The sequence below is a fragment of the Apteryx rowi genome, unplaced genomic scaffold, assembly GCF_003343035.1.
Source record: "Apteryx rowi isolate R43461 unplaced genomic scaffold, aptRow1 scaffold_786, whole genome shotgun sequence".
Taxonomy (NCBI): domain Eukaryota; kingdom Metazoa; phylum Chordata; class Aves; order Apterygiformes; family Apterygidae; genus Apteryx; species Apteryx rowi.
This window is the reverse complement of record NW_020451078.1, coordinates 285,749-301,316: the sequence shown is the minus strand read 5'-3', so window position 1 is coordinate 301,316 and position 15,568 is coordinate 285,749. Positions and strand designations below refer to the sequence as shown.

Below are 15,568 nucleotides of genomic sequence, written 5' to 3'. Positions count from 1 at the left end.
ATGTAATTAACTTTCTGTTCCATTTTATGAACGAATCTGTATGCTTATGGAATTAGAATGACCAGATATTCAGAGTCAAAACCTAGATTCTCCCCACTCTTTTTTCTTAACTTAAAATTGTTCCTTATTGTTTTAATTTAATAGAATTTTCTAAGTTTTAGTAGTAAAATGGATTTTGATAGTAGATTGATATGAATTGATTATTTTTTTCCGTATTGTCACTTTCACTCTGAAAACGATTTATCTCATTTAAACACTTAGAATATCTACCTCTGAACTAATTGCTTACAGCTCCTGCTATAGGCAGTCAAGAGAAGGAGATACTTTTAGAGTGTGATTCATCTGCAATTTTTAGATATCTGCTGTGAGATTAATTACATCCTACGAGTGTCTGTTCATCTTCATAGACTCTTAACAGAGTCTACATGACCAGCTCGCATGTAGGTATCTACATTTGAACAGATGAATCTCATCCTATGTGACAAAGTCAATTAGCTGTGAGTCTGGGAGGAAAAAGATCACCAAGACTGAATCCAGTTATCATAAAGGATGTTCTTATTTATGGAAAATTTATTCCTGTTTGAGTATATAATCTTTATATAACTTTTCAGATTGTTTTCAGGTCATTTCTAATGAAGTAGCACACATGTAAACTCTTTGATGTAAATATAACAGAACTTAGTCTTCAGATTGTCGGGGGAGGGGGTTTTAGTTCTTCTGGAGTTTGGAGAAAGTGCTTCCTGCCTGTGACTAATGAGAGCATTACTTGTTGAGTGTTAGATTCTGAATCACCCATATTGATTTAACTTGGAATCTTAGATAAAAATATAAGGCTGTATGCATGAATTTCACAAATTGTTTGGATACTGTTGGGTTTTTTTGCCCATTCATGTTTTTTCCTTCTTTTTTCATCTTCCCATAGAACACACACTAGTGTGGCTCTATCTTCTTTGCAGTTTCCTTCTCTTTCTCCTGTTTGTTTTTGCTAACATTGAGGTGTAGCTGCACTGTGTGTAATAAGATGTTTTCAAAACTGCTTGAAGGCCTGACTTGCTTGCCCTGGAGACAACGAAATTAGGAGCATGGCATCAGGAATAGCTGGAGTGGAGCCTCTGGATCTAGGTTGTGCTTGACTGATGATGTAGATGTGCCCTATGTCACTTACCCATCTCCTGATCTTACAATTTTTATTCTCTGTTGCACTGCTTCTGCTTTTTCAGTAGCCAAGCTGAGATGCAGTGTTTGGTCAGTTGAATTTCTCTTGCTAGACTGGGAGAGAACACGTATTTATGCATCAGCAAATGAGATGTGCTGATAATAAACCAAAAAAAAACCAAACCACAATTCCCTTTCTTTCCTTTGTGTTTATACCTTATCTTGAATCTGTGGGGCAAGCAGGACAAGATAGCAATAAATGCAGATTAAAAGCCTCAAAATTCCTGGCATTTCAGTAGCCTGCTCTGTTACACTCACTTTATGTACACTTATAAGCAGCTCCATATGTGTCTGCTAGAGCATAAGTGACTCGATGTTCTATATAGAAACAATGAATGTAATGGAGTAAGCTGTTGAAAGAAAAGCTGTTTCTTTACTTTTATCCTACAGCTAGTGCAATTTTGTGATTTTTTGGGGGAGGATTTTTTTTTTTTGAGTGTGCACTGAGTGCCATTTCCTTTTCACTGATTGCAGGAAGCCCGTATAATGGTAATGCTGTGAATCTGTGTTCTTTCTAAAAGTAAAGTACTGTGGGGAAAAAAAAATTCTTATGTTAATTTACAGGTTTTTTATTTCTGAGATGCTTTGTCTGTATCATAAACCAGAAATTGCTAAATAAAAAACTCCAAAATAAAAAATAATTCTGTTTTAAATCTACAATGTAACAACAAGGAGTTACAATAGAGCTAAATAACACATACTGATGAACTCCTTCAAATATACCAAGGGCAGCTATTTCACCACTACTGCTTTTATCAAAAGAGCATTTTACTGTGGCTTTTGCATACGAAGCATATACTCAGTTCTTGCAGTAGCTACAGTCAATGATGTTGACTTTATCACTGTGGAAATGGGGCTGTGAAGATCCGTGCTCTCTTTTATAGCAGCTGGAGAGCACAAGCATTAAGTTAGTTTATAAAAGGAATGCTTTTGGTTTTTATTTGGATAAACACTTTTTTGTAGGAGAAATAAAACCTTGCCACTAGGACAAAAATTAATATGTATTTAATATGTATTAAAAGGTCTTGTGGTATTTATATTTACTTGTAATCCATCTTAATTATTTAGCTTCTTTGCTAATTGCTTTTTCATATAAAAGTTTTACAATGAGACATTAAATCAAGCTACTATTCGGATAGCCAATACATTTTTATGAGCAATTTCAAAATAGACAAATTTATCTCTCTTAAAATTTCTGTTTTAATATGGCAAGGCTCATTTTTTGTTATCTGTAAGGTGTCGTAAGGGTGGTCGATAATTTAATTTAAAAAATTCAAGTCAGCTGCAAAAGTTCCATTTTGTGGGGGTTGTTGAGAGGTGAGGTTTGGACAGTATCATAATCTTGTGAACGTGTTGCTCATATGCATGTTTTGCAACTAGATTTATACTATTCTTAAATGGCTTGTAATAGAAATGTTAAAAGATCAGCTCACCACTTTCTTAATACATATTGTTCGTGCTATTTAAATTACAGAACATTTGTGTTTTTAAACAATATCTCAGATGTGAGAGTTGAGCTCACTGTCACTGCAAGCCATTGTATTTTTGATTGTACTTTTCCAGAGTCATCTTGATAAATCTAAATGGCACTGGATATTGAATTTAATCAATCGTGAAAAAGTTATATTTGGATATATATATATATATTTTTTTCTTTAGCAGAGTGGATTTTTTTCATTTTCAGTAATTCTTTGCTGCTGATGTGTTTATCTCTGAGTCTGACACCATGGACAATACTGTTGAAGTATTGCCTACCAGAGTATTCGAGAAACAAGTGGCTGACTGAAAGAGTTCCTATATTATGTTTGATTGCTTCTTGTAAATATGGTGAATATTGTAAACAAAAATGTTGTTCTTATTTTTAAAGAATGCAAAAGAAATATGGGCACTACTTAAAGATCTCAGTCAATATAAAATTCATTCTTAATTATCTTGCCCTCTTTCCTGCTAACTTCTCATTAACATCAATGATAATTTTTTTCTGGGAAAAAGCAGACACGCAGCAAAATTTGGACTATCCTGAACAGTAATTGGTATCCATGTTCTGAAATGTAATCTTTATTTTCTCTGGTGCATACTTGCAACTCTTCTAGTCTCTTTCTGGCTTGAAATTGCTCTGGTTATCTATGTCCTGTCCTACTACAACCTTAAATGGGAGCAGAAAGAGGAAGCTGTAGCTTACTTTTTTGTGAATATCTTTTACTTTTGTGTCTTCTTTGTAATTTATATCTCTCATATGCCCAGGGCTAATGTGACAAGGTCAAGTAGTATTAAGTTTTCAGTAATGTCCTTTGTCTTTCTGGTTTGAATTTTCTAAGGAAAAAAATTAACAAAGAATGTCAGTAAAAGGAAAGCTATAGAATGACGGGGAAAAGGTTTAACTCTCATAATGCCAACGGCAGGCAGGGGTAGTCCAGTAATCAAAAAGGATTTCTAAACCACCACAGCATAAAATGGCAAAGATCCACATACCTAACACAGTATAAATAAAAGCTATTTCATTGTCTTTTGTAGAAAAAAAGATACTGCAAAAATTATGTTTCAGTCCCTTGTACCAAGTACAATTTTCCAGGGAATATGTGAATCTATAAATCTATTCACGGATTTTCAGTTTGTGTGGCCATAGTGTTTGCCAGTGATATCTATCTTGACCGCTGTTATGAATATTAAATATATTTATATACTATTGACTGGTCATGAGAAACTTCTCTAAAATATTCATATTTGTATTACCATGTCTATTTATGAGGCTTAATGCTTTTTAGACTTAATGCTTCATGTTTATTTGATTCCCTGGAAAACTGTCCAGGAGGTAATAGTACTAAATAGGGCTAAAATCGGGACTATTTTAAAGTATAGTTTGTTGAAAAAAAAGCATAGTGACACATATTTATTTGATTTTTATATCTGTTTCTCCAAATCTACAATTAAAATGTTATATTTTCCTATAGAAATTCTTCTTTGTCAATTGAATGTGGAAATTAAATGAAATTTTTTGTCCTGCTTGTGTGCACATTTTCAACAAGAATAGAGAATTTACATTCAAAACTTGGTTCAGATTTTGTGAACCAGAATTAAATCCAGCTCTCTGTCTTTCAGTTGAAATGCCTCTGTTGGAGGACAGGACATAGTCACACATTTCAGCGGCAAACAAGCATTTTTGGCTCTGGCCAGTTTTAAGTTTGTTGAGTGAGTAGATTTTATTTTTTCACATGGTCACATTTCTGACCATAAGAATTCTGTTTTACAGCTTTCAAAGCCAGTTACTTATTACCCACAAAGAATATTGCTTACCATTAAAATTAACCATTACAAAGTGACCACACACATTGCCATCATTCTCCTCTTATGCTTCTTAGGCCTTGTTGCTACAGAAAGGAAAAAAGTTACCTGAAAGTGTGTTTTTAAACAGATTTAGTTGATTTAATATGTGTTTGTACATAAGCATTCTAGACTTAGTTGAAGACTGGCTTTTTACGTCTTGATTTTTTTTGCGCTCCCTTTTTCATATTTAAGGTAAAAGAAAATAAACTTTTCAATCTGAAAGGTAATATTTGGAAACATCATTGCAGCTGACTGAATGGTTTTAACATATTCTTAGGTACACCAATGCAAGTTTGTAAGCAAACCTTTTAACAACACTGGATACTATTAATTTTAATAGTAGTGATAATACACGTTTTATGGTCCAAGATGGCCTTTGCCCACATGAATATCAGCTCAGTTTCCTTATATGTACTCTCCAATGCTACAAATATGAATTTTGTCATAGTGTTCCCACTGCTTTGCTGCTTTATGGTGCAAGAAAAGCTCTGATGTGCAAGAAGAGCAGTTCCATAGCTGGCAGTTATCTGACACTGTGTTACAGAGGTAAAGACAGAGGAAGCATTAAAAAGGCATTACAGGACAGTGCAGCCTTGATCTCTTAAGAAATTCAATTGTGACTACAATTGTGTTTGTTTTAGAATCTAGGAAGCAATGTGGTAAGTGGAGAAGAGAAAAAGACAAAATTTATGAGTAATTTGAAGTGGAGGAAAGAGGAAAAAGATAGTTAAAAATAATAATAAATAATAAATAATAAATAATAAATCAGGGTTTTTTGTTAGATGCATGCTAGTTATGATGTCTAAAGGAAAGCTAATTGAATCATCTGTAAATTTTACAAGACTGCAGATCCTCAGAACTAAATGTAGGAAAAATAGAATAAAATGTTTACCAAAGAAAACAAAACATTAGTGAATAAGTATCAAAAATTAAGCTGAGTTATTGCTACTTAGAAGACAAAGAAATGCTTTCAAGTTAAAGGAGGAATTTCTGTAATTAATTTTAGTACCTTCGGTAGCTAAATGAATATTTACTCATATAAATGAGTAAATTCCCATAACTGCAAATGATTCTGCTGCCTGCCTCTTTGTCAACTGCTTTTGTTTTAAATGAAAAAGATTGCTCTGTTTTGTTCGTAGTTTGACTGAGCTTGCACCTTTAAATTCATGTGTATCTCTGGAAAAACTGGATATCAGAAATAACCGCTTGTCAGGTGAGTTGTGTAAAAACAAACAGAAAAAAAACATAAAACAAAAGCAAACCTCATCCAAACAATAACTTTTTAAATAAATTAAAAACTTGGTTGAGTCTGAGTGTGGAAATAATATTTATAATATATATTAATATATAAAAGATATAAATATTTTTCAAACATAGATGCTATTAATAATAACTGTACAGTATAGCAGAATTGTTTGTAGTACTTCATGGTTTTGGTACATTTTATTTTCATAGGAATTTTAGGCACATATAGTATAAATGATATGATTCTGTGCTCAACTTGATACTTAATTTTCTTTTCTAATACAATACAGACCTTAAAAGTGTCATTATATGGTTAAATGGCTGCCATAAACTAAGTGAGTTGTCACTCAGTGGAAATCCGCTTCTCCAAGAAAGGACATGGAGGTAAGAAAATTTTGATTTCCTAAATAGAAAAATGAAAATTAGCCAAAAACTAGATCTATGCAAGTATTTCTTAAGTTAGTTAAATAGTAATAGGAGGATATTAGTAAAATACGTTTTTAGTCCAAATAATACCTCAAATTTGTGTCACCAAATAAGAGTCCAGAATCATTCTTCACCTACTTTTATGCACTAAAAAGATGATGTGTCATTTTTCTAGATTTGTGGCAATATTTGCAATGCACAGTGTAGATAGTTATGTAGGTGCACCAGCATTTTTGCATTAATGTAAATACAGTTTTGATAAAAAGGTTTAATAATTTTTCATGTGACATAATGCTAAAAGAATTTTATTATTTTAGAGTTTTAATTTGAGCCAAAGGGCTGGACTTTTGTGAATGAGAGAAACCTGTGCATTGTAAATACTGATCTTTTCTTCTATATCTCTCCCTTAACACAAAGGCATATATAAATATGTGGTTTTGAGAGGAATTAGAGAGCCAGTGTGGTTTGCCATGTTGGAAAAATATACATTATTTTAAATATGAATTATCTTACATTAATTTCAAATGGGAGGCTGATCTTCAGTTTACTTCTCTGTGATTAGTGAGTGACCTGAGATTTTTCTTGAGTTGTGGCAAATAATGTCCTCTGCAGGCCTAATAATGGTAAGCCTACACAAAGTATTCCAGGTAGCAAAGGAGTTAAGACTACTTCTTCATTTGCAACCTGTTATTCTCTTAAACCTGTCTGCCATCATCTACCTGCTTGCCTTATCGTGAGTTCAGATAGATTCTAGGACAAGAAAATTTCTGCTCTGTGTTTAATGTTGTGTATTGTTTAAAGGACTCCCTTTGCCTTTTCCTGATCCCTCTCCTCCCTTCTCAGCAAACACATACTTACAGAGTTTTAACACATGATTAAGACTATCCAATTGTGTACACTGGAGTCAAACTAACAGTGTTATGAGAGAGCAAAGGAGACAAAAATGGTGGCTTTCTGCAGCAAAAGTCATCCAAAGTGAAAGGGAAAACAACTTTTTGATACTTAGCAAAAAGACACGTATTGATCAGAAACCCATAGCTTCATGAGGAGGTCCACTGTGGCCCTCAAAATTCTTTGTGACATAGACAAAAGGGAAAAAAATATATTCCACTGTGTAATCAGTTGTTGGCCATAATCTGGAACCGGCAGAGAAATGAGAAAGGCTGACCTGTCTGGTCAGAACAGAAGATAAGAGAAGTTGACCACAGATTCCACTATTCACTAGAGAAGGTCTGACTGTTAGCATCAGTTCCAAGGCTTCCCCACACCACTAGGCATCAAATATTGGTCACAGTCAAGGTTTTGATCTGATAATACTATTTAGTACATGATAGAGAGCAAAGAGAAGAAATCCAAAGGGTAAACTCAGATCTGATTTAAGTGTGCTGTCTGGGAGAAACTGGAGAAGTATCACAACATAACCCAGATTGCTGTCAGAACTACATTTGTTTGACATTAATTTGAAGTAATATATAAATACATTAATTTGACGTGTAAATTTACCTTTCTTTGGGAATTTCTGTAAACCTCTAGACAAAGTATGCACCTACAGCATCTAAAACTACCTAAAAATCCATTCTTTTTGTAAGCTGTAGATGAACTTTCCATCATCTACATTTATGGTGGTAATGTGTATAAAGGATCTTTTGTTTCTTTGCTTTGTGCAGAGTCAACTTTACTCAAATGTATGTGTGCAAGGACCCGAGTGAAAATTGAGCTGTGTCAGGTCTAATGGTTTCAAAACCCCTTCACCACAATTCTTTCCTCTTTCCCCAATTCCAGTTCCAGAGCTTAAATGCAAAAAATTCTATCCCCAGTCATTTAAATTAAAAATGGAAAAAACAAAAACCCAAGAGTCTCTGTGGAAACACAATGCAAAAGCACTATGAGAAACTTTTATCTGAATCTTCCAGTCCTTTTACGTTCAAAGATTTGTAGTTAAGGAAAATAGGAAGTTAGGTTTAAAACAAAACAAAACAAAAACCCTGTTTCTGCAGTTTCTATTTTTACAAACATCAGGACTATAGGTTAATATTAGTTTATGGAGATATTCTTTCATTTCTTCCCATTCTTTAATCTACCAGAAAAAGCTGGAAAAAAAAATCTGTGAAGGGACCAGTGAATAAACAGCTGATTCTTTACTCTGATGAGTAAGGCGCCTATGCCTTGAGCTTCTTGGTCTTTGTCTTGCCAAGCAAATATTACCTTGCAAATTTTGCAGTAGAGTTTGGCACTTCTAAATAAATGAAAAAAGAACAGTGTAGGTGTACACAAAAGAATTGTGATGTACATGCAAACACTACCACAAATTGGAAGAGAATTATTCAAGAGAACAAATAAATTTAAATATGTGATCTTTATTTTCTAAGAACTCCTGTTTATCATTTTGTTTAGACAGAAATCTTGATGTTTGGCTTAGTATTTGTGGCCCAAATAAAAGGTTGTTTGCCAAAACTGCATGCTGTGTTTTCTCCCAAGTTTATTATCTTTTGTGTTAAAGGTTTTCTTGACCTCTGAATACAATACTTCAAAGACTTTTTTTTTTTCTTAATTTGTTGGGTTTAGAAAGATTAATTAGGACATTTTAGTTCAGTATTTTCTGTTCCATTCGCAGAATAGGAGTATGTATTGAGCTGATTTGGTACAGACATTTGTCACTCAGAGATTTTGCAGCATATGTATTGCTTCATCTCTGTTCTCCTTCTGAAACAGTGTACAAATTTAAATTGGCAGGTTTACTGTGTTACATGTGTTTGAATTACTGAAATCCTTGCCAGAGCCCAATAGAACACTTTTTTGATAATTCGGGTAAGTGATAGCTGCAGAAAAGCTTTTCAAAAATCAGTTTTCATTTGTATAAACCCATTTTCTGAATAATTGATTATAAGACAAAATTTTAAATGCAAAAATATATGAAATACCTTCATATAATTATTCATATCTCTGGGATGTCAATGTTTCTAGGGGCTCTAACGTATATTTTGAAAAGGAAAATTTAAAGTTTGCCCTAAGAGGGCTTATGTACATTCTCCACTATATCAAAACTTTATTATTTAATTACTGTTTACCTTACTTTCAGTATTTATAAAATGAGGGTAGTATTTCTTCTATGAAAATGCTGTCAGCATTACTTCATTCAAAGGTAAATACAGTATAAGATTCTGTAATTCCTAATTAAGGAAAACAAACGTGCTGTTTAATTGTAAGCTTGTACGTAAGTTAGTGAGTTTTCTATGCTGTTTAAATGCTATCTTAAGTGAGTACTTTTCTTTAGGCAAATGTAGAAATTATGAAGATATATGCCTTATTTGTGACTGTGTTTATTTTGTGAACTCTTTGTCCATTGATTTTTCCACAATATCTTCTTTTTCAGCATGAATTCTGGTGTTCCACTTTATCATCTGAGTTTACCACCTTTGGTTTATCTTTGGTGACTTTAGCCTTCTCATTGAAGTTTTGTCTGATGCAACCTTTGTTACCTTATTTTACATTTCATTACAATATCTGCATAGAGATATGACCATCCACTCATCCTTTTCTCCTTTATTTTAGTCTACTCTGGTTTTACTCTTTCCGATTAATCAGAATAATATGACTGTTCTGACACTGCTTGCTTGTCCTTCTCAGAACCACTAGCTCCTGACTGTCCATCCCATAGCTTCTTTGAGTGTTTTTCTTTTTGCTTTGTTGTCTTTTTATTTTCTTGTTTATTCCCTTCCATCACTTCATCCACCTTCCGCTTAAGAGACTTGCTGCTGTGGCAACTTGAAAAGGAGTAGTGTATTCTTGTCTATAGTGAATGTATAGAGGAATCCTTAGCTTAGCATCTTTAAAGGGAAAATTTTTAGAAGAAGAAAAAGCAGGAATTAATGGTTGGTTCTGTTCTAGTAGCTGAAGCTTAAGTTGTTGTTGTTGTTGTTGTTGTTGTTGTTGTTGTTCTGAGAGATCCATATCTTCACACCAGAAGTTAATTGTTCTTAAGGTTACGAGAGATGGGGGCCTAAAAATAGTGCTATTCTTTCCCCTCCAGTGACATACAATACATATCTCAAACTTGGAGAACTGGTCCTTGAGACCATTACATGTGCATATATAAAATCTGGAAAAACTAGAAAGGAAGCTTCCTATGTATAATGAGGCACAGTCATCACAATCTCTGAAATGAGTAGTTGTGATAGAATTGAATAAAAGGGCACATTGATAGGCTGTTTGTATGGTTTTCCATATTTTAGTAGAAGTCTCCTGGTTTCTTGAGAATCCGGTTGTCTGAAACCCTGTACCTAGGCCAATACCTTGTAGACTTAAAGCTGTCTGGGAGGACTAATCATCAGAAGTACAGTAACAGTCTTGATTTAATATAGAGTATTCTTTCATTTCCCTGATGATTAACACTTCTTGTCCACGGATTTCAAGGGCAGAATGACAAATTGAAAATTCAGTTTTAGATTTGTAGGTGATTATTCAGAATACACATGTTGAAGTGGTAGGCTGTCTCTCATAGTGAACTCTTACTGTGATTCCATTAAGCTTTTAATCACTAAGAATTTAAATCATTATGTATTCTTTCAGCTAAGCAAATCAAGTATTTACTCGGGAAAGTGTTAACATAATAAATTATCTCTGAGGATACGAAGTAAGATACAACAATTGGTCTTTCATTTCAGATGCAATTAAAATAGGTGATTGAGATTTTGATTAATAAAGTGTTTGTTTGTTTGTTTTAAGTTTACCAGGTAGAAATATTCTTCATTCCTTTTCTTTCAAAAGTGCTATCACAAAATGGAGAGGTATACAGTTTATACAATTATTTTTTTACCCCTATTTGATCAGAATTTTTTATTTCCTTTTCTTAATTTACCAGCCTCTGAACAATTTGTCTTCAATCCACAGAAATATGCTCCTGGTAGTGGTTTGTATATGTGGTCTTCCAGGGCTACTGTCCAAGTGTTTAATAATATAACATCACTGTACAGAGTGCATATAATGATTGCTTTTACAAACATTTACTTAGATAGTCATTTCTATAACAATTTTTTTTTAATTGAAGTTGTTCCTTATTAAATTTCAAGTCAGATAAAGATCAGGATTTACACTGTTACAAAAGCATGTATAGCATTATGTACACATTTTGTATTTTGGATTGCCTGGGTATAAAAACAGCAGAATTGGGGGCATTTGCATTCTAGAAGATGCAATGTATTAAGAGGAGAAAAAAAAAAACACTTACAAATATATCTTACATTAAAGATCTTTGTATAAACTTGTGGTTAGTATTTCAGTGGAAAAACATATTTGATTTTTTCAGTCAGAAATGTTCAAGTTTTTTAAAAGATAACTTTATAAATATATTCTTTTTTTTCTTTATGTGAATGGACTCCCACGGTTATTGAATGTAACTTTGTGAATAAAATTCAATGACTGTGACAAGATATTAAGTTTGCATTTTCATTGCTTTAATTTCCACTGTTTTACAGAACTAACTGTTATTTCACTTGTAACCTGGAGGGGTAAACCTTTCTGAATTCCAATTTAAGTATACGAACTGACACCTTAGATTTCCCTTAGATTGTTTGACCCAGTAGAGCTTTTATGATTAAACAAGAGATTCATTTATCTAGAGGATTTAAAGTATGCGATACTATAGAATATGGATTTGCTGAATACAGCATTGACTGTAACTTCAGGCAATGTGTTCTGGTGAACTTTACATAACCCCTTGATACCAACAAAGGAATTAGTTGTAAAATTTCCCGATCGGTCTTGTACTTTCATGTCCAGCCAGCGATAACACCAACAAAAGTGAAGTAGTAAGAAATTGCTTTTTAAAAATTAAACCCTGGGATCAGTCTGAGCACTCCTAGGGGAATGTGTTTCAATGCCACAATGATTTATAGAGCCTCTTAAGTGACAGAATATTCACCAGGAAGTTTTCACTAAATGAAATATTGACTCAGCCCTTCACCAGGAGAAACCCAGCTGGAAAAACTGGTGTTGAGATCCCATAGCTCTAAGACACAATACTTCCAGTATCAATCAACATGATATGCCTTTTTTTTTTTAATGTATCACTATTCAATATTAGCTTTGGTAATTCCTCTGTGTGTTCGGAGGCTGTCATCTAAAAGCATCATTTTATTCCAAATGTGTTTCAGACATTGTTATCCTGCAGTAATGGGCAATGAAGAAGGAAAGTTCTGTATCTGCATGAACTAACATTCTGTTCTAATAAGCCACATTTTGGAATATTCTAATTCAGTCATAGAAACTTTCTCTAATTTGAAACCTAATGTTACAGTCTGAACTAAGTAAGCCTCTTTTACTTTTGCAGGGAATAGTCAGGGGGTTCTAAAATTTTGAAAACCACATTATCTTTTTTTAATAGCGAGGGAACAATAAGCATTCTTCCATGTGTGTTATTTAAAACTAATTTAATGAAAACATTGAGTTTTGACATACTGATTTTAATACTTTTGCAGTCTTACAACTTTAAAGAAATTTGGACTGACATATGAAATATGTGAAACAAAGTTGCAGTACTAGACTATATTTCCCAATACTCTAAAAGAGAGCCTTGATAATAGTATTTCTTAAACTGGTCAATATGTTTCTCATACATATTTATTTTTTATATTGGTGGCCCTGATTGTGCTTTTCATAATATGGAAATGTTATCTCTACTACCATCCCTTTCACAGACCCGACCTTAATATTTCAAAAGTGGACTTCATGCTATTCAGTGAATTGTTAATTCTGTAGTCCAGTCAGGTAACTATTCAATACACCTAATGTGTAAATGTGAAAATATATTTAATGGATACTTAGAAGAATTAAAATGAAATGCTTCGATAGCTACCTTTTCTTTTTTTTTTTTAACAAAGTGAACTGAATGCAATACAGTTAATATAAATCAACAAAAGCTCTGTATGTATGAACTGAGATCAGTTCTTTTAAGGCACAGGACGCTCGTGAATACCGTTAATGGTCATGAACGCACGAAACTAATAGCTACCGTGCAAACAGTTTTTGTGCTATTTTCCCCTCACATAGCACTTCTGTAATTGTCAATAGATTTTTTTCTGTCAGTCATGCTAAATTTATTACTGTTTTATGAGATTTATGCAAATGACGAAGAGGATAAGACTGACAATGCTGTCTTTGCGTTCTATGCAGTTTTTAAATCTAGGCCTCTAAACTCATCAACAAAATCAGTGCTGTATCTTAATCCTGTGGCTTAGTTTGCTGTGTTGCCTACTGATCAAATGCATTGTAGGTGTCTTTGCACAGGCATGTCAGATTTTCCTGTTGTTGTTTAAGCAGGTGAAACGCTAGCCCCAGTGAACTGAGAATGTTTTCCTTGACTTCACTGGGTGACCCAAGTGTCTCAGTAGTGGTCCATATATCAACAAAGTATTAAGAAAAGCTGCTAAGAAAGTGATCTTTTATATCAGTTTTGAGGTTTATTAAGAAAAAACCTTTAGTTAATATATTAATATATTAAAGTAAGTAAGAACAAACATATGAAAATTTATAGAGAACTATCATAACATTCTGTATCTTTATACAATAGTATCAATAAAATGGGAGTTCTAGCATAGGATTTTTTCATAAAGCTAATTATGACTTTTTCTTTTTTCTTTTCTAAGGTCTTCCCTGTTTAAGGTCCTTAATAGTTTACAGTTTCTTAATGGTGAAAACTTAAATTATCATACTTTAGTCACAACTGAAAGAATGAAAGGATCAGAATCAAGAACTTTTCTGGAACTTTGTCAATCTCAAATTGAAGAAAATGTTCTACTTAAAAAAAAGGCTGGAAAATTGGGGTATGTATGGATGTAAATACAAATTGCTTTCAGAAACATGTTTTGATGTATCCTTAGTGTAGTTCACTATGCTTTTCCTATGAATTTTACTTGGATTTTTGCCTACAAGCATGTATTACATTAGGAAAGAAATTATAAATCATTAAGTTCAGTGCAAGGAACATTGCACCTGTTTTCTCAATATTAACAACAAAAAAGCCAAGGCCCACAGATACTTTGATTTCTTAGCAAGTCCATGATATCTTTGCAGTCCTTTTTAATATCCAACTTCTCTGTTGATGTTTGGAAAGATAGTTTGATTGAGCCTGCCAGTACTGAACATTCTCCCACAGCAGGTGAAGCATCTAACGTTTGACTATGCTTTAGTCTGAACAGCTGCTTATTTACTTTGTTAGTTCAGGAAAAGTACCCACTTTTTTTTCAGAATCTAGCCATTTTGTATTTACACATAAGTATATGCATCTATGGTGTCTTATTAAAATCTAATGGGATATTACATCCCATGTATCGTCATTGTCATCGTCAGGTAAGGGAGTTACAGGAGGAAGTCAGTGGGCTGCGCAGCATCCGAGAAGTGGAGCAAGAGATAGACAGGGTATTCTCGGAGACTGTGCAGCTTCGGGAGTCCCAACCCCCCACAGCAGTGGAGTTGCCGGAGGGCTCTGTGCCGTGTGAAAAGGTACATCATAACATTGTAGAAGAAGGCTGGAAACTGGTCACTGCTCATGGGAGGAGAAAGGCTCCTACTCCTCCCGAAGACTTGCAGCTGAAGAACAGGTTTAGTGCCCTCCAGGATGAGGAGGAGATGGGCATGGCTGCAAGGGAAGTACCTGGGACAACACACCCTGTGCCCTGCCAGAACACCCGGAAGAAGCAGTGGGTGATTGTTGTGGGGGACTCCCTGCTACAGGGGACGGAGGCACCTATCTGCCGACCTGACCTCATGTCTAGAGAGGTTTGTGGCCTGCTGGGGGCTCGTGTGAGAGATGTCATGGAAAGATTGCCAAGACTTGTCCATGCTTCAGACTATTACCCACTGCTGCTCTTCCATGTGGGCGCCAATGACACCAAGGGCAAAHTGSAGVSCABCARGCAGGATTTCAGAGCTCTGGGGATGGTGGTCAAGGGTCTGGGAGCCCAGGTCATCTTCTCCTCAATCCTGCCAGTGAGGGGGATGGATGAGAGGAGGAGGAGATGGACTTTCCAAGTTAACGACTGGCTGCGCCGCTGGTGTTGGGAACAGGATTTTGGTTTCTATGACCATGGGACCCTGTTTGAAGATCGACAACTGCTGGGGAGAGATGGGATCCACCTCATGAGGCAGGGCACGCAGGTCTTTGTCAACAGGTTGGCCAACCTGGTAAGGAGGGCTTTAAACTAGGAAAGACGGGAGAAGGGGAGAGTTATAGTGACAGGATAGCTGGCAAAAGACAGCTCAAGTCAGGATGCCTCCAGCAGGTGCATGCAGCCAGGGAAGTGCGCATGGGATGTGGCTATGGAGGATCCTCTTGTACCCCTCCTGGGAAACCTGCATGCTC

At 34.7% G+C, this 15,568-nt stretch overlaps 1 protein-coding gene across 1 annotated transcript in view; it reads left to right on the top strand.

Moving 5' to 3' along the window:
• LRRIQ1 (leucine rich repeats and IQ motif containing 1) overlaps positions 1-15,568 on the top strand; it is a 125,625-nt gene that overhangs the window by 20,211 nt on the left and 89,846 nt on the right. The window contains exons 13-15 of the mRNA XM_026088808.1: positions 5,679-5,752; positions 6,075-6,168; positions 13,854-14,030. Coding sequence (XP_025944593.1) covers positions 5,679-5,752; positions 6,075-6,168; positions 13,854-14,030 — 345 coding nt within the window. The remainder of the gene's footprint in view (positions 1-5,678; positions 5,753-6,074; positions 6,169-13,853; positions 14,031-15,568) is intronic.